We start from the raw sequence: 27,327 nt of genomic DNA on the forward strand, positions 1-27,327 counted from the left end.
TGAAATACATAAATCCAAGTATTAACAAGCTATTGACTGACAAACAGGTAATTTTTTTGGGACACAAGATCTCACTTTTTTTTTCAGTTAGAAATTCAACCCGGTTTTACAATGCGTGTGATAAGATAACGGGTGGTAAACACAATAAAATAGAACCCTTTATTTCTTCTATTTTTTAATATCCGCTATTTTCTCATCATATGTAAAGATAGTATTATCTGGATGGAGGGTTTATCACAGAGAGTATTGCATAGGCTGGGATAGATGAGATGGTATTAGATTCCTTCATCTTTATTTATCACGCCCTTAATGTTGATTTATGTAACACCTGCCTTTTTGAGTAAGACACAAGATGGAATTGGCCAATCAAATTTGTTAGTTCAATCTCTATCAATTTTTTTGAATGTTGTACCTTATTTAGCTTATCTCATCATCAAGCTTGTCCTTTCAGCTATTCGGATAAGGTCGGGAATCAATTTTAATGCTTAAACCTTTTCCGTCTAATTTGTCGGGAAATTTGTTGAAGGGAAAGAGGTCATGAGTTTGTTACATTATACAAATAAATAAATCTTATCTTTTTACTTTATTTTTTTTTTGTACACAAACAAGCGTTACCAGGTCCCTTTTATTAAATGTACCCTTTCAATTAATGGTGTAAAGGATTTTGTACAGATTGGTGCACCGAATAATCCTATCCTCGGATTTTGTGTCATAATCAATTGGCTGTCTTTGATTGGATGATGGAATCAAGATATTTTCTTTTGGCAGTAGAAAAGTTTATTTTACTCAAGACACCATAGGTTCAGATTTATTTAATTTATTTCTATATACTGATTTACAGTGCTGCTTGTGATACGCACCATACATATGCTTCTTTTCCCCGTTTTTTACTTTTTTTATACCATGTCAATTTACGTGACAATCTTTATATCATTTTTCTATTTTTCCACGTCTTTATACCAAACATTATCTTTGGTCTTCTAAAAAATAAGTAAATAAAAAAAACCCTTTCAACATTGTGGTTACGTAAGTTTTATTGTTGTAAAGTATTCAACTCAGTTTTGTAAACAATCTACGCCATCACTAGATTTTGTTGATTAACGTTCATTATTCTGCGATAAGAAACTTTAATTTTCTCAGAATTCCGCGCTTAATCGAATATCCTTTGAACCTTTGGTATAAAAGAGCATAATTATTTCATTTATTAATCATATATATATGTGTGTGTATTCGTGTTCGTGTGGGCGTTTGTGTGTATGTGTGTGTGTGTTTCTTACATATTTTTTTTTAAAAAATGACTTAATTCATAAACATCGCTGAATCCATTTTCTGTTGTGGGCGGGTGTTATTGTCACTAACTTGTTGAGAACAGGTATTATTATTATTGTTACTGTTTACTGGTTGTGGATGATACAATTGTTGATGATTAGGCATAATGTGGTAAAAGGGATGGGATGGTCTTGCTTGATATTCACTGCGAATATAATCCGCTTGCTGATTTAAGTTTGTATCAATAATTGTGTTGTAAGCGTTATCAGTACTCATCGTAAAGTGGTGGGGATGTTGGCTCGGTGATGAAGTTTTGTAGCGTTCTGAATCTGAGTTGGTATTATGAAATGTAGGTCTTATAACGGTACGTTTTCTTTGAACTTCTTTAAAGAACAACTCATTTGAAATGGAAGGAGCTCCCAAAGTTAAATCACTACTGCTTGTATCACACGGAATAAAATCTGATTGGCAGATTGCATTTTTTGCATCGTTCACATGCGTAGATGCTGTCCCACGAACACAAGAAAAGGGCGGATCTGTGTGATACGAATCGACTGACTTTAAAAATTGACAAAGGAAAAATGAAAGTGGGTTGCTGTCCTCAGTTGAAGTCGAGCTACTTCCAGTAGTCTTTGTGTTGGTGCTCTTATGTTCTTGATGGGTATTTTGTTGAAATGTTACGTCGGTATCATTTGACCGAGTAAAATGGGCCGAAGGCATTTGAGGTGGTGACACCGCGATATTGTTATCGTCATCTGCCAGCTTAAATAGTCGTAACCTGTCGTTTTGGGTTGCCGATGATATCATAGAACTGTGACTGCTTGAGTATAGCCCAATGTCTCCTGAGTTAATGCCCAGCTGAGCTGCAAGTGTTTCCACATTATCCTGAAGTATATTGATATCATTGGTAATAGCTTGTGCTGATCTACAAGTGCTTGTTTTACATTTGTCTAAGTCTACGTTAAGTTCGCTTTGATTTTTTTGCTGCAAATTTGTGTCTATTTGATTCGTGTTAGTTTAATTCCTTTACAACTTTTTTAATGACGTCTTACCTATTTTCGCATGTCTATTTGTTTTAACCGTTGGTACTAGTGGTACAAATGTTAACAATAAAAAAAAACAATGTGGCCGTTTGTAAAATGTATATATACACATATGTATTTACCATCTATTGTCGTAATATCGTCTAAACTACGCATTTTACCGTCTTTACTGTTAGTATCCGCTTTATTATTCGCGGGACAAAACAATGGATCTTGCTCGTTATCGAGATTTAGCTGGTGTTGATCATTGGAGAACACAACGGTTAAAAATTGAAGAATTTTTGAAATGATTTTTTGATGCTTTTGGTGATTTTCTCTTGCAGCTAATGTTTCTTTCCAAATCATTTCATTGTCTTTATGCAGGTTACGTAAGTCTGTGGTGATGTTGATTTGGTGATTTTTTATGGCTGTGATTTCCTGAACAACAGACCCAAGATCAACATGTTTGGTGTCAGGGGCATTTTCGCGATCTCGATTGCGCTTTCGTGTAACTGAAGTGAGGAGGTCAGGTCTGTCCCGCTTGAACTGTGGGTGACTAAACTCCCAAACCTCATTTTCAGTGTTATCCGCTGCTATAAGCACACCCTGGTGTAAATGAGGGACCTTATGAAAGTCATACATGTTTAACTGGCGTACAAAAGAAGCGAATGTATTGTGCTTGTAAAATCTAGGTAGAATAGACTGGGCGAATTCTTCATGACCCTGTACTATAATTTTCAACATATCAATATACATGGCAACTACTATAATTAAATGTAAGATTACCTAAAAACGAGTTGCCGTCTTTTGCCCACCTAATAAGATGAGTATTGGATCCATCGTTTACCATACTAATAATAGATGCGATTAGTTTAAAATCAATTCAGCTCTCACATCATCTCCCCCAAAAAACATAAATGTTCTACCCTGTTCTGTGGTTTTCTATTGTTTTCGATACACCCCCCCCCTTTTCATTCTCAACACTTTGTTACGTATCCTCTCTTTTCCCTTCCCTTATAAAAATTACTTACCTAAATAATTTATGCAAAAATGCCGGCACACTACGCTGAGAGGACACTCTGCGAGGTATGGTTGTGGCTGTGGTGGTTGTATCTGTCACTATTTGCTGGTGATGATGGGTTGCCGTGTTGGAAATAAATTGCACCTTGTCTTTAGTAGTCTTCTTTCTTTCAGGAAGCTGTTCAGTATCTTCAAAACAAGCAGAGTAATCAATTGAATTTGTAGTAGTGAGGACAGTGTCGAATAAGGTCGTGGATGAAGAAATTGCTCTTTTTCGACTAACTGAACAGTTTTTGCTAACAGACATGTTCCTTTGGATGATTTCGCTACTTTAAAAAAGACATACAATGATGAAAAAAAAGAGAGAGAGAGAGAGAATATTAAAAATGTTCCCCAGTTCAAAAATATTTACCAAAAGAAAAAAAAAAAAAGTTGAAAGAGAAAAGATAAAATGCAAGTATGAATTTCCAGATTTTGCTTCTTCAGAAAAAATATCGATTTTAAAAAATAAATATACGATTTTATCTAATTAAGAAAAATGGAAGAAAGAGTTATAACGTTTTGTCAACTCACAAGCGGCTTTTATTTACAAAAAAAAAAAAAAAAAAAAAAAAAAAGAGGGGTGTCCTGTGCTTGTACAACTTGCAGCGTAATAGTCGGACAAACTGATCGTAATTGAAGTAGTATATTCTCGATGTTGACAACCTCATTTAATACCACCCATGTTCTATATCAGTCTATACCTGTTTTTTTTTTACTTTTAAACCGCATCCTCATTTATAAATTCAATCCCAACATATAAAATACATTTTACTTTCTGTTTTGTCGTCAAATAATTGTGATTTCCTCCAACAAAATACGTCATTTCTTCATTGTGCGGTGCTTCAGATCGCTAACGGAATTTCAATTTTCAAATCCCAATTAATCCATTTTGTCTCAAAATACAGAATTGGTGAGTTGCCCTATCGAGATACAGTACCACCATTACATAGAAACTACAATATCTTCATTAGAGAATTAATAGATTTACATAAGACTCAAATACTCTTCAAATAACAATAGTAGTAACATGGATAATAATAATAATTGGTCAAATGATTACCCGATCGAATATTTTAGTCGATCGAACTGGGTGCCGCGCTTTTTAATATTACTATGAACAGGGTAGGTCAGAGGCAGGGAGAAATTCTCGGAGGAGATCAAATATGAGTGTACGTCCGTATGATATTCCACACGCATAAATTCTTCAGCCCATAAAGCATAATGGACTGATCTAATGTTTAAAAAGTGCATACAAATGATCAGAGTATGCTTAACAAACATGGTAAATTTCTATAAGGAGTTATGTTATATGCGTCATACCCATCTTTATTTTAAAATTATTATTCAGAAATAGCTTGAGTTTTCTTTTTTGATTCAAAATAAGCCTTACGCATTTCTTCAACACGTAAATGCTTCAAATACTTTCGATGATGACGACCCTTTTTATGTTGTTCCCATTCTTGGTCTCCATTTAAAACCAACGGTTCACCCTTGTCAGTTTTACAAGTCTCACACGTATGTTTATTCCATGTCAGAATTTTGGTTTGTGTACTATAAAAAAAGTCAGTTAAATATTCCCATTTTTCAATTTAAACACCTACTCTAATGCTGGTTTTGTTTGTTTCAACATAGTAGATGCCGTTTCGCTCAAGCTAGTAGGCTCTGGCAACGGTAAATCCATCTGAAATACTAGTATAACAAATCAGTATATGTCAAAATATCCTTCCAAGTAATTTACATTTTGCTATCTCAACTGCCTTTTCCCTCACATTTTGATCCCATGTATCTAGATCTAAAATTTCGTCAGTACGAGCTAGATAAATACTAAAAATGATTATACCTCCTGCGTCTAAACAGTACACAATAACCTGATTATTCTTGGAATTTAATGCAGTAGGCACGAGCTTGTTTTTAATCCACTTTATCTGTGATTTTGCGTATCTTCTGGTGGCCGCCTTCATCCGTTCTGTACACTCTACCTTTATTTTTTCCAGTTCAGCCGGGTCTGTATTACCTTCTTCTAACGCCACAAAATATGGATCAAACTCTTTATACCCAATTGCTTGCCATAACCCTCTTTGATATTTTTCTAATTCAAAACCTTTAGGCATTTTAACGCTTCCCTGTACGACGTGATTCCGCAAATCTTTAATCTCATCAAATAATCCAGTATCAATCATTTGATCTACACGGTCATCCAAGCGTGGATTTAACTTCTCTGGATCCGAGTAAATCCAGAACACCAATGCTTTATATCTTGGTTCTAATCCATGCGTTTCAAAATGGTCGAGTTGGGATTTGATAATCTCGCTTTGAGGTTTACCGGTTTGATGAAATATTCTCAGACTACGTAAAATCTTTCTTCTGTCTGACGGGTGCCATTTATTGGCCATAACTGGATCCACTTTTAATAATCGGTCATATATTTCACTAGTTTCTAATGCATCAAATTCAGGGAATTCATCATCGATTGAGTCAGGTAAAGGATTTTCACTGTCATTACTTCCAATAGTTGTGTTATTCCAAAGGAGTGACTGTATGTAGTAATTTGTTCCACCGACTACAACCGGTAATTGTTTCTCTTCGGATATGGATTCAATCTACAATATCAGCTAGGTAAGTTTGTGCCCAACTTATTGTGCAAATCGATTTATGTTTACTTTTTGTGAAGCGTCCTTTAAAAAGCTTGTAACTTTATATTCTTGCTCGGTTTCCAAAAAATCCATCAAGTGATGTTTGACACCTTCTCTCTCATTCAAAGGCATTTTGTTTGTGATAATATCTAAACCTTTATATACCTGTCAATAAAAAGAGTCAATACACTAATGCCTTTTCTCGTAGATTCATTACCTGCAAGGCATCCGCGTTAATGACTTGGCCTGATAATGCTTTACATAGTTCAACGGCTAATTTAGACTTTCCAATACCGGAACTGCCAACAACCGCTGCTATCTTTCTCATTGCTGACATGTTGGAAGAATAAAAAAAAATAAAAAAAATAGAAACGGTGACTGCTTGGATAGGAAGGAAAAACTGTTTAGTATGTAGCCAATTACAGTGAGGCTGTTTTTTCTGTTAAAAAAACGGCATAGAAAACTATATGTTTGTACAAAAGTGGTTTGGTAAAGTAGAAGTGAGCTAGAGCGAAACTATGTAAAGAAAGAGGGTTTGATGTGTTTAAATTAGAGAAGTAGGGTCTGATGAAGCCGCAGCGCCAGCTATTTCTTAACCACCCCCTGTGATCTTGTATATGTAGAAAGCCTCACCACCGAGGTACTCCTCAATTCATTGAATTTCTATTAGACAAGAGTGCACACGAATTTTTTGTGTAACTCCTCTTAGCAAACTCGTTTGAAATGTGGCACGAATTCACTGATAGGAACATACTGGTTAGAATGTAGATAAGCAAATACCCTAAGGTGATAATCCCGAACATCCTTGGAGTTACATTTAATCTTAAACGAGTAGCCTATTTAAATCAACTAGATAAAAAGCTACTGGAATTCGATATGGTATAAATATGACAGGATTCTTAAAGTGATTTGGACCAAGAGCCTTTGGCTTCATTTAATTTTGTAGCTGATACGCATAGTATGAATACATTTATTTATTATAGATGACACGGTTTTATAAAAAAAATATTCTAGGATAAAATTTAAAACTTCTCTACAACGAAAGCCAAAACTTCGCTCTTGGGACGGCCTTCTCCATGGCCAGCGACAGGGATATATTCGTAATCGGCCTGAACACCATTCACCTTAAACACAGGAGGCACAAATGAACGATGTTCATGAAGATAGACACCGTAACTTGCAAACACTTTTTTATGTCTTGTATTTTCATCTCTATAGGTGATATTGATTTCACCTGTAGTTGCATCCTTCTTGAATTGATCTAACTCAGCACCAGGTACAATATGACTGACAGTACCTAAAAGTAAAACCTCGTCCTTATCACTGCTGGGTTTAGGGACATGCAAAAATGTTTTGGTTTCGTGTTGCTTCAACCTGGTAGCAGAGGATGGATGATAGAATAAGGGCTCATCTCTATCACATTGGCTCATATGCATATCATTGTCAGTGGCAAAAAGAATGTGTGTATCAGGAGATGATTCAGGTAGATAAATGGTCTGTTCTTCTTCAGTCAAGTTAGAGTATGTAGTGTAGCGGCGAACAGTTCCGTTATTGTCTTTCACGACGAACTTGACAAGGAAACAGTTATGTCTGAATTCTAAGACACTCTGCACATGGGAAATCACCTTGGGGAAAGTAGCAGCGTACAAAAGATGTTCGTCTTCTCCGTAAAGGGAAACATTGTCAGAACTAAACACCAATGCACCAAGAATATTATTCAAAACACAGAGTGTATACCGTTCATCGGGTGTTAACTTGTTATTGAGATTACGTAAGATCATAACATCAGGGTCATTGCCAAACATACGATCCGACATGGTCCAGCGGGTCAAAGTAGATACAAGTGAGTTTGCTGTAGACACACGCTCACGAACATGTAAGAGCTTTAATTTGCTATCTACATTGATATATTTGTTAAGCCAACTTCTTTACAATCCCAAAAAAGACACATACCTTCCCACCAAGGGGCAACATCAGAGCCAATACGACAGTAATCTACTTTTCTAAATGCAGAAGCCAAAGGTACACCACATCCAAGAACTAATTTTTCGGGACCTACAAGTTCACGGATTAACTCCATAGCATCCCACATGATTTCACCACGGGATTTGCCCATGCGGGGGATCATTGCTGCAGCGAAACAGAAGTCTAACTTCAACATATCGTAGTTCCAATCTTGTAAGACTACATCGAATACGTGCTTCAAGTATCCACGGGCGCCGGGGTTATACATATCCAAAGCGTAGAATCCACCCCAGTTGGGACCAGCAACGACGGGCTTTTTGGTTTCAGGATCCGTAATCAGCCACTCTGGATTTTCTTTCACAATGCGACTAGTAAATGCGACGGCATAAGGAGCTAACCAAAGACCAGCCTTAAATCCAGCACCTTTAATTTTATCAGCCACAGCCTTCATACCACTGGGAAATTTATCGTTGATCGAAAGCCAATCACCGATGGCTGTTTGGAAACCATCATCGATTTGGAAAATATTGATGGGATACTTGTGTTTTTGTAAAGCCTCGACATTTTCATTGATAATTTCTTCACTAACATCGCCATAATAGTTGTACCAAGATGTCCAACCATTGACATGGCGGTTGGCAGCATTATTTCCTTTGATAGCTCTTTTGTCTTCATAAAAGTCCGCATAAGTATCCCAAATGGCTGCTTCAGCGTCTAAACCTTGTGCTATGAACACACGCACAAATACGACCTCCTCGTTTTCGCTAATATACTTTCCAAGCACATCCTTGTAAATACCCAGACTATTGTTATTAAAGTCACCCTTGAAATAGGTATAGCCAAGATTCTCGGAAACAGATCCGAAAAAGGAAAGCACATTATTAACGTCACGGAAATGTGTGTAGCTGCTCGAGTGAATCAACCCTTCTTTACCGCTATGTTCAAAGATATCATAGTCACTAAGAAAAAAATGTCAATAAGCATTTAAAAAAGAGTTTATACTTTTTTTTTTTTTTACCCTTGAAGGTTCAGCTGGGTGTACCAAGCGATTGAAGAGCGAATAGCGGGAATCTTGTCATTCTTTGTAAATTCACGTGCTTGACTCCAACTTTGAAAGCCGTTAGCCATCATGCTTTGGTCTTTCAGGTCAGCCAAATAAGTGGCTTCAAAATGAATCATTTCGATAGGCTTGAATGCTCTGACACCTATAGAAAGCATATACCCACCTTTGCCATCGGTATGACGTACCACCTCGGAGGTGACTTGAATAGTATGGTTAGCAAAAGGTTGGCCAGGCGAAAGCAATTCGTTCTTGAGACGAATAACTTTCTTTTCGCCAATGACTTTATATGAGATGTCTACTCGAGCTTTTGCCGTTTGAAATGAAGAAGGTGAAAGACTCATTTTGTTATTTATGAATAAGAAAAAAAAAAGAAAAGGTACACAAGGTTTCCTGTGCCTCTTTAAATAGCATTGTTTGTTTTTTGGGGGGGCATAAAATTAAATCCCAGAATATGACGGCTCAAGTTTACACTGTTACACGACAATAGCCAAGCAAAAAAAAAATGACCTGTACTTAAGTCAAATGAAGTACGCTGAACAGAACCGAAGTGCTTCAATTCTTCTAAAATTGTGTATACTTTTTTAAAAAATTAAAATGGCTTAACGAGAAGTAACGATCCAAATTTGGATTAAGTGTGGAGATATGGTACAGATATTCCTGGTATACTACTGTTAATTCTATTTGACTAATCTTTTAGTTTTGTTCAGATTGAATTTGGTGTACTATTCTAGATGTTTATACAACGTTATAAACAGTATATTAAGTGTGCACCACTGTATTAAAAAGGCTCAACAGCTCATCCACCGTTTAAAGAAATGCGGGCTTTTTGTGTGTAATAGCCTTCTCGGTATAGTTGTATTGACATCAAACAAGCTTCAAGACCGGCTATTTGAAGGGTCCAACCAACAACGTTCTCTTTCATGCCTGTTTCCAAATGATGATCGACAATTTCTTTCGCTTCGCGCAGACACTTGTTCCTGTTATGTATCAGCTTGTCTGTATCATTTGAATTTATTGCCACTTTACCCACGCATAAATCAAACTCATACTTGTCGTAATCCAAAAGCAATCGTATATCAGTTTCGAATCTTCTCACTTTCTCAAAGTTGGGATATGCAGCTTGTTTTCTTTTAGTTGTGTATAGGCTTACATTTTCACCCTGTTTCATTCTAATAACCTTCTCGATACAAACAAGTTTCTTGACAATGGGGAACCAAATTCCATACACATCTTTCTCGGAAATTGTTCTTTTGTTGGTCGCAATAGCACTAACCAAGTGTTTCTCTTCACCCAAGATAAAAAGGCTATAAAACTGTGAATAATCTAACTTATAGCTAAACATCGTATCACTTACACATGTCGGAAGTTCTCTCAATGAGTTGCATTTCCAAAGAGGATGGTACTCTGAAGGCAACAGTGCAAGGCAGCATTAAGAGAATTAGGGAAAGTGGATCACCCCTTCCTGAACAACCAAAGGGTGCACTGAGTATTACATCACCAGCAAGCATCATCGAACTACTTGCATTACGAATTATGTTTGTTTACGGTGGCAAGATAAAGTATTAAATATAAAGGAGACCGTAGCGATTGTAAAAAGAAAGAAAGTGACCCTTTCATCTTTATCCCAACAATGACACTATATCATATACCCAATCGTGGAGAATAACTGATGCATGATTGATTCTTTTGCCAATACTATTAGCCTGGGTTTATTTGTTAAATACATGGTCAAGATCGATTATATTTGTTTGATTCGGTTCTACTAAATCTTCACTGCTAGTGCTTTGGCTGGAGCTTGTACTTTCTAACTCTAATGATTTTATGAGAGAGTCCGCTTCAAACTTTGCTGATTGGTACTCTTTTGCAGCAGCTGCTATTTTTTTGTGTATTGGTACGGCTTCTAAGTAAGCGTTCTTAGTTATCGGTCTCTTCATCTAAAACTTCCATTTCCTTTTTTTGTAGCTTTGCAATATATAAAGTTTGAAGATCGATTTTGTTTCTGTTATCAGAAAAAAAGCCTTTGCAAGCTTGACTGTACTTTGATATTCCAATGTCTGTCACAAATAATGATGCTACAGTTGTAAAAAAAGGTTGTACACATCGCGTAAAAACCTCTACAGATACAGTCGTGTCAATGGTTTTTAGGGCAGGGATTTCCGCAATTAAGCAATATCTAAACCAGTCCATTACTAGTCTTAAGGAGTTTGACGGAAATGTCTAAACCTCCTGGCAAAGACCAGCAAGCCAGTACAATCACACCCATTTACAGTCTGTCCATCCAGTGAATTTCAAAACCTAAGAAATCAACCTACAAGAAGGTCGCCATCTTATAGCAAAGACTAGCCGTAGCCGTAATATCGTAAAAATAGCCACGTATCTTTGATATTAAAATAAGAACGAGCAATTTAGTGTTTCTTGAAAAAACAGAAGTCATTATATACTAACCTTTTAACCTTAATTTTAAATAAAAGAGAGGAGTATGTTGAAGTAAAAGAAAAAGGGAAAAAAAGTGTAATCATCCATAATGTTTCATAAATGCAACTTTATTTATACATGACTGTCAGCTATTGGCTGAGCTTAGACCTATATTTTTTTACTCATAAAACCCTCCTTGTTGAGAAGACTTAATAAATAGGTTTAGTTCAGCGAATTTTTTTTTTTTTTTTTTTTTTTTTTTTTTTGCCTTATTATTATGTTTCTTTATTTAATGTGTATGTTTTGTAAAAGTAATGAGAGTATATTATTTATAATGGAATGTAACGGCTTTTTTAAAACTCCTTCTTTTTTTCGTCGTAACTGAATCCACCAGGACCAATCGATACTAACAATAACAAGCCACCCATGATACTCAAACACTGAAAGAAATCATAACGTAAAAAGTCACGTTTGTAGTTGGAGTGCTGAACTGACCACCAGTTGTTCACTAACATATTGATGATACAAAGCAAAGAAACCAAGAAAGTAGCTGACCATTTGGCACGGAAGCCTACTACAATCATACCGCATGCACCTAACCCAATAACCGATACAATCAAACGTGCTAAATTCCACTCGCCGTTGAAAATAAAACCAAGGAACAATAATACAAGTAACACACGTCCGGCCAACTGGAAATACTTATGTCGCTCACTTTCTGATAGCTGTGGTAATGACGCGAATACTGTGTGTTTGCTCTTTTTGCGTAAAATAGATTCAGACATGCACAATAAAAGACCACCTGTTACTGATAGGTTACGCAAGAAAAACATCTACAGTCGTACATGTTAGTCGAAGTCCGTGCAAGTGTACACAAATATCTACTTACCAAATCAAACACTAAACCATATGCAATTGCTTGTCCAATAATGACAGTAGCTAAAATAGCTACAGAGGGACCGACACATCGCTTTAATATAATGCAAGAAGCAAAGACCAACATAGACTATATTTTTGATCAGAATAGGTATCATGAGTATATATTTCAGTAACTTACTGTGGCATTGAAACCTAGGAACATCGGAGCAGTATAACCGGGGAAATGACGGGCCTTTTCAAGATACATGACTTGGTCTGACCATTGCCATATAATACGCATTGCATCTTCATAAAATGTGGCTACAATCAAGAATCGACTAATAGCGGGTAGATGAGGCTTGATGGGTGAGCGAACTAAACCGATCAATTGTTCAGCTCTTTCGCTTGTGGCTCTAAATGTTGTATTATATCCCATTCTGTTTGAATTTAATAAAGAGAAGAAAAAAAAATGTATCTCAATCGCTACTCTTATATATATTTGTGATTATTTCTTTATCGACTTATACTCCAGAAGCATTCCTAATATTTCTTTTTGACAACAAATGTAAGGCATACCAGATGCCCAAATTAGGAAAATATTACAACAAAATATATGGAACCCCCTCAATTGTTGTTATCCCCTGATTTCTTTTTCGAGGATATTCATTGCTGAAGACGTGCTGATTATGTAAACAATTTGTTTTATTCTCGGCTATATTTACAGTACGACAAATAAATGTCACTGATTTAAATAAAGTCATCGTTTCATTAAAAATTGTCGTTTTGAATGAACAAAAAGGTTAATAATTGCACTACATAAGAACCATTTCATCTGTTGGAGCTTCTTATTGAGATTCTTGTGAAAGGTGGCAACTTTTGATTTCTCAATCAATATTTACTTTGCTGCTTATATTCGGATAAATGATTTAAGCGTATATGTGTCTACCGTGTATTAATCAGTGTCACTACCGATCTTTTCACATTTTCATCTTGTTTTGATTTATTATTTTTTATTTCAGACTTTTTGTGATAATTTTACAACAAACAAATGATATAATATCATTATGGGGGTTTTTACCAACTGTTTATAATAATGATCATGTTTAAATTTCGCTTGGGAATTTTAGCTTTTGAAACAGCCAGGCTTACAATTGTCCTAGAAAACTACTGACACGTTGTTTTAAGCTATATTGTTTGTTTGGTAATAGATTTTGTAGAAGTTTGAGCAATTGATCTCGATTCTGTTGACCTGTAATTTCCATATAGTTCTTTAGGACTCAGGACTGTCAGGATAAGTGATACTAATTTAAGGAGATATAGACATAATGTCTTGGCTTCAAACAAGTGCTCAAAATATAAGCCGCCACTTTCGTTGGCGAGAAAGTTAAACTGTAATATAAAAACTGATGCATATCATCGTCCGTCCCTTTAAATCATATTAGCTTAATGCATCTTTTATAAAGATCACTTTTCTCGCCAAATAGGAGCCTTATTACATAGGCACATCCGAATACAATTTATAAACAACGATAATAGTTAGATTTAAACAAACGCTCATTTTTGGCAGGTCCTTCAATAGCATGGTTTATCGAGGTATGACAATGGATTGTGTAATAAATTCCATTAATTGATTTATGCTTTAGGAAGTGACGGTACATATTTGGTATCCACTGCTACTAATACTTAAATTCTTGGCTTCCAGCCAAACGAATTGAATAAAAAATCGGTGGACCCTTTTTTTCTTTTTTTTTTTTAATTAATCAATATCTAAAAAAGTTTGCATCTACTGCAAAAAAAAATTTAGTTCCTGATTTTAAAAGTATCGAATAATGCCGACGTGCAATTTTGAAAACGACTTGATTATTTGTGCATGAACCGACATTAATTTTAGAACATTTTTCGTACTATGAAGCAACATTAAATAAAAAAATACATTTTTACTCATTACATGACCGTTGTTTTTTCCCAAACATTAAAAACTCACTGTTGGATATGATCTTGGCAGCTATACAAAAATAAATTTTAACTAGATATCTATAGTAAGAAACAGATTATAACAGATTTGATTAACACACAGGTTTTTTTTGAATGTAGCTTGTCTATGTATCGGTAGCAGTCTTGTTTTTTCTCACTTAGATAAGAAATAACAGTTAATGCGTAAGGTAGACAAACTCGGCGCTGGCAGTGTTGTACTCCGTGCGAAATTTCCCATTAGTTGAATTGCAATTACAAGATAGTTAAGCTACTAGGACTGACCTTGGAGTAAAGTCCGTAATTAAACTTTTTTTATTTCGACCGGGATTCGGTATTCTTAGCGATCACCAGTCGCATATGACCAAACCTTCTATCATCCCTATGAACACACCAATCACCCTTAAAGAAAAGCAGTTTACAAAGTAAATAGTTGTATCATAAGGATTAAAACAATTGTATTCAAGTAGACCGTGTGAAAACCGGCTACAATCGTAAAAGATTGTACAAATCGACAAAGATATTACATAATAACAGTGTCTGAACCCAACCAATCAAATTAATAACAGCTGGAGTGGTTTATGCTCCCTTTTCATAAAACCCACACTTTTCCTTTTTTCGCTTAACTTTTGTTTTTTTAAGTTTTCAGCTAGAAATGACGGAAGACTATTTGCAAACCGACGACCTCATGAGCTCTATAGACTCTGGCCAAAGTGCCGTTCTTATTGTGATTGACCATACTCAACAACCAGTGGAATTGCGAGACGGCGTGTTAAAACTTATTTCTTATGCACCACATGAAAACATAGTCAGTGGAAACGCCATGGACGATGAATCCAGTGAATTTCAATGGCACGTCAAGTAAGTCATACAGATGGGGTGCAGGTTCCGGCGAGAAAAGTGTGTGATAATTTTGTTATTAAAAAAAAAAACTAGCTTTATTCAGGATATCAGCTTACGCGAAGGTGAATATGTCTCTGTGAGTAATTACAATAGTTATAGTGATATCATCGACGGCGATAGATTCGAAATACAAGTGAGATATAACAGAAAGATTGATGGTAAAGTAATATCGATCAGGTTTAATCAAGCCTCATCCACTCACATATAAATAAAGCATTTAGAGCTCTTGGAAAATTACTAGGAGGGGCAAGGGATTATATGGTCCTAACAGGTATCCATGGGGATCTTGTAAATTTTACAGAGAAAGCCCAATTCGACACACAAGGGTAAGTGTGGTACTATATGGTATCCATTGCAATAGTCTCTTATAGATTATTATAGTGTCATGGTTGATTGCAGTCGAAATGGTGTACTAAGGCCCAAAACGGTCTACTTTCTGCTAAACAATATGGCTTTAATGGGACTAAATATGTTACAACTCTACACTGAAGATACTTATGAAATTGAAGGCGAGCCGTTGTTTGGTTACTTGAGAGGAAGATATACCGCTCGAGAATTATCTTTGATTGATGATTATGCATTTGACTTGTAAATATCCCTCCCGTCTATAGTTTTATATCAAAAGACAACTAACTGCATATGAAAGAGGCATAGAAGTGATGCCATGTATTCAAACATTGGGTCACATGGGGCAAGTGTTACAATGGCAACAATACGCTCATCTTCGCGATAATACCGAAGTGCTCTTGGCTGAGTCTGAGACTACTTACGAATTCATTGAGAAGATGATACTAACCGCATCAGGGCCGTTTCGTTCCAAGCGTATTCATATTGGCATGGACGAGGTAATTGCTTTAGTCGAGCAGAAACATTAGAAAGTGAAAAAGTAATTTTTGTTGATTGTTAAGGCTCACGGTGTCGGAGAAGGTCGGTATCGACAGTTATATGGATATAAGGACTCATCTCAAATTTTTGTGGAGCATTTGCAAAGAGTGAACGAGATTTGCGAGCGTAATAACTTACAGCCAATACTCTGGTCAGATAGTATGTATTTATATTCATTTTTTTTTTTTTTTTTTTTTTTTGTACGGGCGCTAAACTGTATTTTTTTAGTGTTATTCTGTTTGGCCGCCAAAAATAATTCGCTACAAGGTTATTATGACGAAACCAATAACCCAGCTACACCCGAACTAGTTTCAAATATGCCTTCAAACGCAAAGCTTATTTTTTGGGATTATTATCACACAAGTTCTGACATTTATTCTCAAAAAATCCAGCAACACCGTGAGATGGGCTGTCCTGATCCTTGGGTTGCTAGTAAAGTATACATAGGGGACACATCTGTAAATAAAATATTAACAAATAATGTCGTAGCTTCTGCATGGACATGGAGTCGCTTTTGGACTGCTTTGCCTTTCACATTTGAAGCTGTTAGGGCAAGCACAGTGGCTGCCAAAAGCAAAGAAGACGGTGTGCGAAATGCATTTATAACAACTTGGGGGGACGAGGGCAATGAATGTGATGTGTGAGTTTTTATTTTTTGTATGTGAAACATGTTGATTTAAAAACTAAAACGTGCATACATAGACTTTCTGCTTTACCAGCACTATTGTATTACGCTCAGCATGGCTATTGTGAACAAGCGGAGGTGGATATACAGATTTTGAAAAGAAATTTTGGTAACACATAATTTTTATAGACAGTCAACACAATGCTAATACTCAATACGTAAACTAGAGGGAATATGTGGTGGGAGTTTCGATGATTGGGTAACCGCATCCAAGGTAAATGATAGGAGAAAAAGAGGGGTTGAGGGCGTATATTTTTTATTTATGCATAATGTACTACATAGATTGACGATACACCTGAAGGAACGCCCATAACTCCAAGATCTACATTCACAAGCAACATGAGTAAATGGTTACTTTGGGAGGGTAATATACATATAACCATGGAAAAGCTTCAATTAGTACTTATACCAAATAGATCCGTTCTTAAGCTTTCTTTCACCGCAGTACGCAGACGAAGACTTGGAAACACATTATATCTCAATTGAAGAGACTTTATCTAAAGCTATCACTGAGAAGACAAGATCTAATCCTTTTAATGAAAGGCTGGAGCTTCCTCGCAGAATAGCTACAGTGCTTTCTTTAAAATGCTTTTTGCGTAAACGATGCGTAGAGGCATACAGAAAGAAGGATTACAATCAATTGTTAGAACTAGCTCATGGAAGACTAGCCGTTTTAAGGAAGGAAGTGGATAGTTTATGGAAATATCATCGTAAAATGTGGATGAAGACGTATAAACCTTTTGGATGGGAAGTTCTTGAGAACCGTTATGGTGGATTAAGAGCTAGATTAGAGACGATGTTTGATCAGATTATAGCCCACATAGAATACATTAATACTTGTATCAAAGATGATGACGAAGAAGAGGAAGACGAAAATGAGCATAAACGTATTCCTGAATTTGAAGTGGATTTGGAATGCTTATACTACGGAGCAAAGACCAATTTGCTCCTAGACTATGCACGTGTTGTATCAACTTCACGGCCTGGGTAATTTAAAGCAAGTATATAATGTAATTATAAATAAAACGTCTGATGATGATGAGAATCCTTTTTATTTATTTTAAAAAAATGGTGATGATGTATGGTGTTATGTATAATTTCTCGCTCTTGCTCCCGCCCCTCTGCTGCGTAATATATATATATTTACACAAACGTTACTCAAACACAGCAGAGCCTGATGTTGCAGTGGAAAATGACTGCGATCTTCTTCTTTTAACATCTTCAAATGTGTTCTGGATTGATAATGCTGTTGGCATCATGAATCCATCAAATATGGGAGCAGAACGAGGAGATGAATTATTGGCAGAGGAATCTTGCTTACTAAAGAAATTGGTATTACCAAGAGGTGACAGTAGAATGAAACGCTGATTAAAATAAGATAAAGTAGGATCAGTGTGGATTGATAGTTTCTTTTTATTAAGATTTGTTTCTTGCTGCTGCTTTTTTTGAGTAGTGCTTTCAGCAGATGAAAGCCTCCTATGATGAAAAGGTGCACACCCAGATGTGTGTGAACCGAAAGTGTCTAATTTTTCAAATGTTCTACCACATTTACAACGGAAAGGCATGTGTATTTGGAAAGAAAAATTAAAAAAGAAAAAGAGAAAGAAATAAAAGAAGGAATAATTGCCCATTTTTATATCTTTTTTTTTGTTCTGTCACAAGACAATAATATCATGTGAGTAGTTTTATTAGTATGATGTGGATAAGAAGTCGCGTTTCATATTGGCTTGTATTCTTGAGCCGATGATTTGCATTTTTTGAAATGCAATAAACAACATTTTAAGTTCTGCTGAATAAACCGTAGCAATCGCTTTTTCTATACCAAACCATTGAATATCACAATTTTGATCATGTATACTGCATCTTTCCCATTGGTTTTGTTGACTTAAATGCGATAAATATTGTTGAATGTCAAAATATTTTTCCCCAATCACAATCGCGCAATCCTTATCAAATTCAATTTTATTTGAAATTGCCCATTGTGGGTCTCTGACGAGTTTTATATCCTGCTCCAACAAAAATGTGCAGTCATTCATAACTCGGTGACAACAAATATTGAAATCGTTCAATTGGATTGTTAATAATAGCAGCTTGGGTATGTCCTGCTTGTAATAGACTTCTTTGCCAATGACCTCTATTTGTGATGGCTTAATATCTTCAATATGCAATAATATTTCCGAATGGCGTTCTCTTGTAATCGACGTGTTCAGTTTGTCACGTAACTTCCTAAGCAAGTAGAACTGCGAATCAGATAATAATTGCTGCCTATGCTGCTCATCTCGGATGTGTATCGAATATCCTTGTAAATGTCGAATAATATCTTTGAAGGTTTCGGGGTCTCTTTGAATATAAATTGGTGCTGACTCTCCTAACGTTGGATGAGGTGAGTGTAAATGTCTAAGCGCCCCAGTAAAATAATTATGCGGCCCATCTATTTATTAAAAAATAAGTATCGATTCATACGTTCAAATACATATATCTACCTTTGTTGAATAGTTCCCACCTCAACCGGAAAGTCGTGCCCCCAACATTCAAATAGACGAATTGTTTCAATAACCTCGTTAGTTTCTTTAAGCCAAAATAATGAGCATCGTTTAAAAGATCTTGATTTTGACATTCGTCTTCTGGGATAATCGAGTACCCTCTCATATGTCGAATGATTAAAGCAAATGTCTCTGGGCTTCTGTCAATGTGTATTATACGCGATTTAGCTTTTAAGAAATGTCGTGTAAAAAGTTATTAGGCCCATCGGATAAAAGCGATTTCCAACTTATATTATGCACTTGATCACACACTATTATGGTGAAAATAGTGTTTAAACTCACAGACGTAAACGAGTTAACTGTCGGCTCTGTTGGTGCTTGAGAAGTTGTACTGCTCATTGGACTTAGAGGAAGAAAATCATAAAATGGCTAGGGGTCGAGCGGGGAGAAAGACTCGTTTTGTTGAAAGAAAATCATAAAATTTGTAATCGCTGACAGAACATTTAATGGGTTTTTGGTTCCTTTCCGTTGTTTGTACTATGACATGTGATATGTCGTTTTTTTTGTTAGCCCATAAATATGATCGATTTCATGTTTTACTAACAGGTTGATAACCAAAAGAACCCCCAATATATTTATAGCTCTTCCATCCGTTCATTACAAAGATATTACAGCTTTATTACCAAACTGTTATTTTGACCGTATGATCATTTATAATAAGTGTTGAAAGAAATATCATTTTTCCAAAAGAGCCTCCAGCCCTGTCGAGCTTGACAAGTGGAACATAGTAACGCTTTTATCTGTTGCTACAGTAATGGCATTAGCAAGTCCAGATGCGTTGTTGGTGTGGTCAACAAAGAGATTGTTTAAAAAATGTAAAAAAGGGGGGCCAACAGCGGGATCCAATTTCATTTATTTTTATATTCCTATTAAAAAAACTTGTCCACGATCATTACACTATTGAAAATGAACATTGGAGATCAAGTTATAAAAGACGTGCTTCCCAAGAATCTAATAACAGCTCAACTACAATCAGAACTAGAAAAGGTAAAATGAGCCGAGTTTTTCAGAATTAGCCAAGCTGAAATAATAGCTTTAGACAAATTTGATCAATTTGAAAAACCAACTTTTTTCCAATGAATGGCATCGTTCAAAAGTAAGCTGAATCTATTCTTTGACAAATACTGTGCTAAACTTATATTAGGAGAATATGGTAACATAAGTTTATACATGGGTGGCGTAGTATTGCTGAATAGGTCAAGAATAGGATGGCGCATTAAAATTAAAGTATGAGCGGGTTTTAGCTTTTATGGCGAAATCATCATTGTCCATGAACTATGTAGACCCCGATTTACCGAAGAGAAGAATGTTGCTAGGCCAGAAAGTGGCTAACCATGTAAAGACGGTATTAAAAATCTTGGATGTTAGTTGGTCAATTATCGAAGAGTTAAAATACAGAATGGAAAAAGATAAAGATATTCAACTGGATGAGTACTATGCATCGTTTGTTGATTCTTTGTTATTTAAAGTCAAGTAAGCAATAACGATAACCCCCCTCCATCCCCCTTGGGAATACATATATATATATTTTTTTAATATAAATGATAGAATTCTTCATATATCCGTTTTAATTGCCACATATGATGATGAACAGTTTCTTAATGCACTTGAATCCTTAAGGTAAGCAAATATTTGATATAAACAAGTTTTATTTTAATAATGTGTGATGGTGGGGGTAATAATTATGATAATAATAGGGATCTTTTAACGGAAAGATATATTGATGCGCAAAAAACTTTAGAATATACCACTAAACAATTGAAAGAATACAAGGAGATTGGACCTGAATTTGATACATTAAAAGAAGAATATCAAAATTTACTGGATAAAATTCAGGCCACCAATGATGATATAAGCAGAATAAATGATCATTAATATTTTCCTTGAACAAAATTGATAATCATATTTGCTTTGGATTCTTCATAGTCTTGTATTAAAGTGATGTTGCTGCAGAGAATCTGTAAAAATCTTTCTAATCCATTTCTTCTCTCCTCTATGACTTGGTGTGAAAATCTATTCTTAAATACTTTGCCAGGTAAATTAGGGACCTTGATTTCATAGTCATTCTCTTCCAATTTGAATTTGAGTGACTCAAATCTACTATATCTTCTTCTGACGGTTGATTGCTCGAATTTAAATAATGGCATGTTTGTCTATATTAAACTATAAGCATACTGTACACTTGTTATATTGATTTGTACATACTCTGCAGACAATTTCATAGTCAGTGTACATGCTAAAGCCGGAACCTACATACATTTGATGTATATGTCAATTTATGAGAACAAAATAAAGAAAAAGACACTTACCATGAGTTTGCGGCGCTCTGACTTCAATCTCCAAGAATGAGTCAGGAATACCTTTTCTTTCTTCAATGGGTTCTTGTCTATATGTTGATACTTTCATTTTGAAACTGTTTATTTATTTATGATAAGGAAGAAAGAAAGAAATAAAATAAATCAAAATGGGGAGTTTTTATAGTAAATTTTATTCGTGTTTCATAAATTGATCATAACTTGCGCCGATTTCTTCCAGCATGTGAGTAGTTAAAACGGATCTACCATGTTTTTTAAAAGCTAAATTTGAACTTGTTCTCGATATACTACAGGCACTCCAAGAGGCATACATTGCAATATCCTTACTATTGATCTCATTTGAATGTCTAATTGAAATAAGTAAGTATGTCTTGGCAGTTTAAAATAATATTATTTAACTTTACTTCCAGAGATTCTCTTCGTAAGCTTTTCCCCATGCCAAAAATGCCGCAATGGCACCCGAAAGTATATCCCCCTGACCGCCCATACGTTTTAAACCTCCCTCGACATCACATTGCAAAACTAAATAATAATAAGTAAATATTTATCAAATATTTGCACAAACACACACACACACACCTTCTTCCCCATTTGTAATATAATCAACTGCACCCTTTTGAACAACAGTTACTCCGCCGAGAGCCTTGCTTAATTGTTTTGCAATTTGATCTTTAGAATGATCTTTCGATTCAATACCCTATATAAAGTAAATATTTATTATTTTAGGTCATTTATCTATTATAATACCATTCTTTCACATAGGCGTTGAAACTCAACAATATTGGGTGTAAGCACAGCCTTTTTGTAGCCTTGAACAGTTTCAGGATATTTCTGAACCATATACAATCCATCTGCATCAACAACAACTGCCATGTTGTGCTCTCTGGCTTTGAATACTAACTCTTTTGCAGTATCAATCATACATTCGTCTCTTGATAAACCTGGTCCTACCACTAGAACATGAAGTCTGTTAAACACACTAGACACCCTATCAACAATTTCCTTAATTGAAGTATGTCCTATCTTCTCTTGTGTTCTCAAGTATGGATGAACAATTAAGTCTATATATTGAAAATGTTATTTTTTTAAAGGATATTATATTAAAATAAAGATCCGTTAATACCTGGCGAATATGCCTAATTTCGATAATTAATAACCCAAAAAAAAAAAGACAAATTTGTATATATTACCTTAATCACGGTTCCCGCTCCAGGTTCACAAAATATGTGACAGAGGTCAACACCCTAAGGATTATAGTTTTGAATAATCATGTATGAAATCATGTTTTATTTATTATACTTACTACTTTCATGGCCGTGATACCACTAAAATAAGGTGCACCTGTATAACTAAATGATCAAAATGTTAGTTGATAATGCAAAAGGTCACTTGTTTCACGCTTACTCTTCCGAACCGCCAACAATACCTACCCTTCCTAAAGTTTTAAGAAGTTAGCCTCATAAAAGTCCGAACACGACTTTTTTTTTACCTGCTTGGCCTTTATGAAACTCTTGACTAAGAGGTGGAATCAACTGTCTTACTTTTGCAATGTCTGGAATTCTTGGTGGCATCTTTGTATAAAAACGAACTTTTTACAAGGGAATTTTAATTGTTTTCAGCCCATTTTATTTTTTTTAGTCTGAACTCAAATCCCGGATTATGATATCACAGAATCTATCGTCAGTCTTCGCGTTTAGTGCGGGTTCAGTCTGCTTTGCACCACGTGGGCTGGGATGCAAAATAATAAAAAAAAAAAAACTTCTTTTCAAGAATGTCAACATGATCACAATAAACCATTACGGAGACAAATTCTTTGTCTTTGATGCAAAAGGTACACCTCATTTAAATTCAATTTACCACTCTCCCTTAATGAGCCTAACGACAAAAAGATGTCGAGCGTTTGAGATGTGAATACAGAATTGTTGGCGCATTCAGTGGTACCTTGCCACAATATCCGTTACAAAATACATTTTATGGACTACCTTTATTACTATTACCGGAAGAAGTGAGCTTAATCACGCATAACGGATGGGGAAATGTGGTTAGTAAGAAGAAACCCATGTCCCCATCACCCAATGAAATATTTAATGATTTGTGGTCAAAAGGATTCTATATTACCAGCGGCATTAAATTTGGAGGGGACTATTTATTATATACAAACGACCCGATGTGTACCCACAGTGAATTTATCATTGGTGTAAGACAAGAGGAAGAAGACATAAAACCGGTAGAGATCATTAGTATGGGTCGGTTGGCCACAAACGTTAAAAAGACCTTTGTGGTTGCAGGATCAATACAAGAAATGATGACATATTATTCGATCGAATGGGCAGGATTTTAAGCCAATGAAATAAAGCCATTTGACATTTTTTATATGCTTCATATGGGATCCCCCACGCATTGTTTCATTTTTGTTTCTTTTTTTCAACCTTTCGAGTAAATAATGGATAATGTATTAAGAAAGGATGATTGTTGTTCTAAAGGAAAGACACCTGACGGAAAAGGTACATTGCATAAATATTTGCTTTTTTTTTCTGTATGCATAAAAACATAACCCACGTTATTAGTCTTCAAAGTACCTCCTACAAGAGAGATGGTGCAATCTCTTTTAGATCTCAACGAGAAAAAAAGTTTTTTTGATATTTTGACTCTGCTGACTTTAGCAATTGAGATAAGCTTGTTATTTATACTACCACGTCAAACGGCACAGTATTTCTTTCTCTTTTTATTTTTGTTTTGGAGAGTCGCTTACAATGTTGGTCTGGGCATATTGTTGAAAAATCAAAGCGAATCAAAGAATCTGGTTAGACTGGCAAAGAAACACAAGATATTCGATGAAAAAGCACATCCGAAGCTAACCAAATGGCTAAAAAATCAATTGAGTACAAAAATGGGCTCTGATTATAATTTTTATGTAAATTGGTTTGATAGATTTGGATTATATTAATATTAACCTTTTTTTTTCCCTCATTCTAGACTGCACCGATTGAGTACAACACCTGGCTCTTATTCAGACAATTGGTGGATCTAATCTTAATGAATGATTTTGGTACGTATGTTTGCTTTGCTATCTCTTGGTTCAACACGCGGCCTCAATCTTCGTTTTTCATGGATGATACATTGAGATGGGTGGGCGGTATTTTTATGATTGCTTTTAATATCTGGGTCAAATTGGACGCTCAAAGAGTTGTTAAAGATTTCGCTTGGTGTGAGTATTATACAGTGACAAAAGTAAACATTTACTGACGGTAGCAAGGGCATTAAAGATTGGGGGGACTTTTTCTTCCTGATAGAACAATCGCTTACCTTTGATGGTGTATTTGAAATGGCTCCACATCCCATGTACTCTGTAGGTTACATTGGTTACTATGGTATATCGTTGATTTGTGCAAGTTACACAGTTTTGTTTGTTAGTATTTTCGCACATGTACTTCAAATGGCATTCCTTGTGTTTGTTGAAACACCTCGTGAGTAAAATAATAAATAACATGTGGAAAATACTAATTCCTTCTCTTTTACACTAGACATCGAAAAGACATACAACCCACCTATCAAACCCAAAAGGCAGCCGATAGTCACCGAATCATTAGATGATGATGCTACCATACTTATCAAATCAATCCTCAACAGTGGAAACTTCAACACGAATTATTTTCGTCGTGATTTGATTGTATTTAAAAATTTTGACCTTTTCCAATCAAGTGACTTGGCTGCAGGTCTTGTTATGGTATATGCATCTATCACACCGTTCCTTGTACAAGGTAAACTGGGAATTGTTTATGCCGTATTCCAAGTATTCTTTTGGCGTATATTTCATTCTTTTGGGCTTGGTTTCTTATTATACGCTCAATCGAAAACCAAGTTTTTCACTCGTCATTTCGTTAAATGGGGCGGGGGAGTGAATGAGGCATTTCAAAACTGGAAAAGGTAAACATTACATATGCGAAAAGGTTAAACGGGGTTTAACAATCAAAACAGTATCTACAATTTATCATCGTGTATGACTTATGTTTCATTCATTACTCTATGTTTAAAACTTTATTCATTGCCATCAGATTGGACATATGGAATGACCCTACTAAGACATACATTAGGCCTAGTAAGTCTTTTTTTAAACATGCAGTGCCGATACTAGCCACTACTAATCACCTTCCATTATGCTAGATCTTTATAGCCTTGCATATATGGACCTCTGTCTCTATTTATGAAGTCTTGGGAGATTTTGGCTGGTTTTACGGTGATTTCTTCACGGATGACCACCCGGCGCAATTATTGTATTCCGGTATTTACAGGTAATAAAAAAAGGAACATATGGGATTGTTTTGTGTTCCACATCTTTAACAATATTTTGAAGGTACCTGAATAATCCAGAAAAAATCATGGGTCATGCTGCATTTTGGGGTTTAGGCTTGATAACAAATAACCATTATGTATTTGGTTTGGCTTTATTTTCTCAAGTGGCAAACTCATTATTTCTGCATTTTGTCGAAAGGTAACACAAAATAAAAAGAAAATCATAACATAAACAAAAAAGAATAACATGCCCTAATAAAATATTCTAGACCGCACATGCAGAAATTATACGGTGATCAAATCCGAAAAGAAGCTGGTCTAACAAAAACTTTAAGAACTGCAGCTCAGAATATTCCAAAGAAACTACCTAGGAATGTTTCTACCGAAATTGAGAAATTCGTACGAGAAGCAGCTGCTGCCGAGAGTGACTCCTCGTCAAAAGTAGAAAGCGTCATCAAAGAGACGATTGGGAAAGTTGAAAAGGTGGTTGCTGATACGGCTGATACTATCGGTAGCAAGATTTCCGAAACTGATTTATCAGCAACTGCTCTTCAAGCGACAAAAAAGTTGTTTGATGTCGACAACACTGATGGTGAAACACAACATTATAGTTTAAAATTGTCCCATTTCCATCATCGCGCCGATCAGCCTGTACAACCGAACAATGTCTTTATTATAGGAGAGCGTATCAAAGTTGACTGGACGGCTCCCGAGAATCATGGCCCGAAAGATTGGGTTGGAATATATAAAGTTACCGCAAATCCAAACAAACAAATTACTTCGGCAAATTCTCGCGGCAGGTGGTATTGGACAAATGCTATTGAACCCACCCTATCAACGTCAAAGGATGTTGTCGATGACGATTATGATGAAGGTATCATTTTCCCTCCAAACACTGAGATCAGGTCAAAGGGATGTGTAGTTTTTGAAGGGAACAAGTTACCATGGGAAGAAGGTACTTATGAAATTAGGTATCATCATGATGGAAAATATAAAGTAATGGCAAGGAGCATACCATTTGAAATAACAGGTAAAAAGAAAAAAGATATACCATGACGTTTAATTCATGCTATTTTTTTTATTTATTTAGTCCCTGCAACACCTGACATAAACGACGAAGATGCAATCCAAGTATGTTTGTTGCGGTTGGTTCAAAGCGCACTTGATTATGATCCAGAAAAAATGCCAATGTCACCAATTGATAACTACACCTATCTTGATGAAACTGCTGCAAAGAAGGTAGTATATGTGATCAGGAAAGTGTTTGGTGTAGAGTTTGCATGGGAAGTGATTGTAAACGATACAAGAGTAAGCCGATTGACAAAACGAGTAAGTGGATTTATGATGGATGCATATAATAGTTTGTAACATAATAAGTTGTAGGTACAACATGCTCTTAATGCCTTATCTCCATTTTCTGATTATCAAGTCAGAAAGAAATCATT

At 35.6% G+C, this 27,327-nt stretch overlaps 13 protein-coding genes across 13 annotated transcripts; 3 read left to right on the top strand and 10 right to left on the bottom strand.

The window, feature by feature from the left end:
* Window positions 1-972: 972 nt before the first annotated feature.
* Window positions 973-3,851, bottom strand: EV154DRAFT_462673 (uncharacterized protein). Its single transcript, XM_051597599.1, has 5 exons — window positions 3,323-3,851; window positions 3,078-3,142; window positions 2,435-3,019; window positions 2,322-2,357; window positions 973-2,267 (listed from the first exon to the last, which is right to left on the bottom strand). Exons 1-5 carry the CDS (start codon window positions 3,616-3,618, stop codon window positions 1,300-1,302), a joined length of 1,950 nt encoding a protein of 649 aa, XP_051458797.1. The 5' UTR covers window positions 3,619-3,851; the 3' UTR covers window positions 973-1,299.
* An 842-nt stretch (window positions 3,852-4,693) lies between these two features.
* Window positions 4,694-5,746, bottom strand: EV154DRAFT_418708 (IPP transferase-domain-containing protein; the record flags this gene model as incomplete). The annotated part of the gene is made up of 4 exons (XM_051595845.1): window positions 4,694-4,904; window positions 4,955-5,042; window positions 5,092-5,145; window positions 5,194-5,746. The coding sequence occupies 4 exons, from the start codon at window positions 5,744-5,746 to the stop codon at window positions 4,694-4,696; spliced, it is 906 nt and encodes a 301-aa protein (XP_051458798.1).
* Window positions 5,747-6,915: 1,169 nt separating this feature from the next.
* On the bottom strand, window positions 6,916-7,911 carry EV154DRAFT_192288 (uncharacterized protein). Its single transcript, XM_051594294.1, has one exon. It carries the CDS (start codon window positions 7,801-7,803, stop codon window positions 7,009-7,011), a length of 795 nt encoding a protein of 264 aa, XP_051458799.1. The 5' UTR covers window positions 7,804-7,911; the 3' UTR covers window positions 6,916-7,008.
* EV154DRAFT_418784 (glycoside hydrolase superfamily) lies at window positions 7,884-9,355 on the bottom strand (the record flags this gene model as incomplete). Its single annotated transcript, XM_051595854.1, has 2 exons — window positions 7,884-8,910; window positions 8,970-9,355. The coding sequence occupies 2 exons, from the start codon at window positions 9,353-9,355 to the stop codon at window positions 7,884-7,886; spliced, it is 1,413 nt and encodes a 470-aa protein (XP_051458800.1).
* Window positions 9,356-9,559: 204 nt separating this feature from the next.
* On the bottom strand, window positions 9,560-10,580 carry EV154DRAFT_192394 (uncharacterized protein). The gene is made up of 2 exons (XM_051594295.1): window positions 10,369-10,580; window positions 9,560-10,318 (listed from the first exon to the last, which is right to left on the bottom strand). The coding sequence occupies exon 2, from the start codon at window positions 10,180-10,182 to the stop codon at window positions 9,811-9,813; it is 372 nt and encodes a 123-aa protein (XP_051458801.1). The 5' UTR covers window positions 10,183-10,318; window positions 10,369-10,580; the 3' UTR covers window positions 9,560-9,810.
* Window positions 10,581-11,733: 1,153 nt separating this feature from the next.
* EV154DRAFT_504963 (ER-derived vesicles protein ERV29) lies at window positions 11,734-12,720 on the bottom strand. The gene has a single exon (XM_051601122.1). The coding sequence runs from the start codon at window positions 12,260-12,262 to the stop codon at window positions 11,783-11,785; it is 480 nt and encodes a 159-aa protein (XP_051458802.1). The 5' UTR covers window positions 12,263-12,720; the 3' UTR covers window positions 11,734-11,782.
* A 2,910-nt stretch (window positions 12,721-15,630) lies between these two features.
* EV154DRAFT_537526 (glycoside hydrolase superfamily) lies at window positions 15,631-17,722 on the top strand (the record flags this gene model as incomplete). The annotated part of the gene is made up of 9 exons (XM_051604222.1): window positions 15,631-15,749; window positions 15,808-16,006; window positions 16,070-16,205; window positions 16,275-16,478; window positions 16,536-16,686; window positions 16,749-16,840; window positions 16,899-16,945; window positions 17,014-17,095; window positions 17,148-17,722. The coding sequence occupies 9 exons, from the start codon at window positions 15,631-15,633 to the stop codon at window positions 17,720-17,722; spliced, it is 1,605 nt and encodes a 534-aa protein (XP_051458803.1).
* A 42-nt stretch (window positions 17,723-17,764) lies between these two features.
* Window positions 17,765-18,316, bottom strand: EV154DRAFT_550753 (uncharacterized protein). Its single transcript, XM_051604945.1, has one exon. It carries the CDS (start codon window positions 18,294-18,296, stop codon window positions 17,886-17,888), a length of 411 nt encoding a protein of 136 aa, XP_051458804.1. The 5' UTR covers window positions 18,297-18,316; the 3' UTR covers window positions 17,765-17,885.
* A 58-nt stretch (window positions 18,317-18,374) lies between these two features.
* Window positions 18,375-19,613, bottom strand: EV154DRAFT_550754 (uncharacterized protein; the record flags this gene model as incomplete). The annotated part of the gene is made up of 3 exons (XM_051604946.1): window positions 18,375-19,162; window positions 19,215-19,442; window positions 19,553-19,613. 3 exons carry the CDS (start codon window positions 19,611-19,613, stop codon window positions 18,420-18,422), a joined length of 1,032 nt encoding a protein of 343 aa, XP_051458805.1. The 3' UTR covers window positions 18,375-18,419.
* A 1,258-nt stretch (window positions 19,614-20,871) lies between these two features.
* EV154DRAFT_504978 (sorting nexin-3) lies at window positions 20,872-21,702 on the bottom strand. Its single transcript, XM_051601123.1, has 3 exons — window positions 21,584-21,702; window positions 21,480-21,523; window positions 20,872-21,427 (listed from the first exon to the last, which is right to left on the bottom strand). The coding sequence occupies exons 1-3, from the start codon at window positions 21,678-21,680 to the stop codon at window positions 21,146-21,148; spliced, it is 423 nt and encodes a 140-aa protein (XP_051458806.1). The 5' UTR covers window positions 21,681-21,702; the 3' UTR covers window positions 20,872-21,145.
* Window positions 21,703-23,292, bottom strand: EV154DRAFT_504981 (Ribokinase-like protein). The gene is made up of 9 exons (XM_051601124.1): window positions 23,079-23,292; window positions 22,994-23,024; window positions 22,893-22,938; window positions 22,780-22,833; window positions 22,713-22,725; window positions 22,337-22,650; window positions 22,169-22,286; window positions 21,994-22,111; window positions 21,703-21,936 (listed from the first exon to the last, which is right to left on the bottom strand). The coding sequence occupies exons 1-9, from the start codon at window positions 23,158-23,160 to the stop codon at window positions 21,762-21,764; spliced, it is 951 nt and encodes a 316-aa protein (XP_051458807.1). The 5' UTR covers window positions 23,161-23,292; the 3' UTR covers window positions 21,703-21,761.
* A 76-nt stretch (window positions 23,293-23,368) lies between these two features.
* Window positions 23,369-23,930, top strand: EV154DRAFT_562368 (uncharacterized protein; the record flags this gene model as incomplete). The annotated part of the gene is made up of 2 exons (XM_051605721.1): window positions 23,369-23,420; window positions 23,479-23,930. The coding sequence occupies 2 exons, from the start codon at window positions 23,369-23,371 to the stop codon at window positions 23,928-23,930; spliced, it is 504 nt and encodes a 167-aa protein (XP_051458808.1).
* Window positions 23,931-24,032: 102 nt separating this feature from the next.
* Window positions 24,033-27,250, top strand: EV154DRAFT_418843 (phospholipid methyltransferase-domain-containing protein; the record flags this gene model as incomplete). The annotated part of the gene is made up of 10 exons (XM_051595860.1): window positions 24,033-24,093; window positions 24,157-24,503; window positions 24,566-24,797; window positions 24,856-25,056; window positions 25,114-25,516; window positions 25,568-25,688; window positions 25,754-25,881; window positions 25,944-26,081; window positions 26,152-26,912; window positions 26,973-27,250. 10 exons carry the CDS (start codon window positions 24,033-24,035, stop codon window positions 27,248-27,250), a joined length of 2,670 nt encoding a protein of 889 aa, XP_051458809.1.
* Between the last annotated feature and the right edge of the window lie 77 nt (window positions 27,251-27,327).

This window comes from Mucor mucedo, assembly GCF_025094135.1.
Source record: "Mucor mucedo strain NRRL 3635 chromosome Unknown EV154scaffold_34, whole genome shotgun sequence".
NCBI lineage: Eukaryota > Fungi > Mucoromycota > Mucoromycetes > Mucorales > Mucoraceae > Mucor > Mucor mucedo.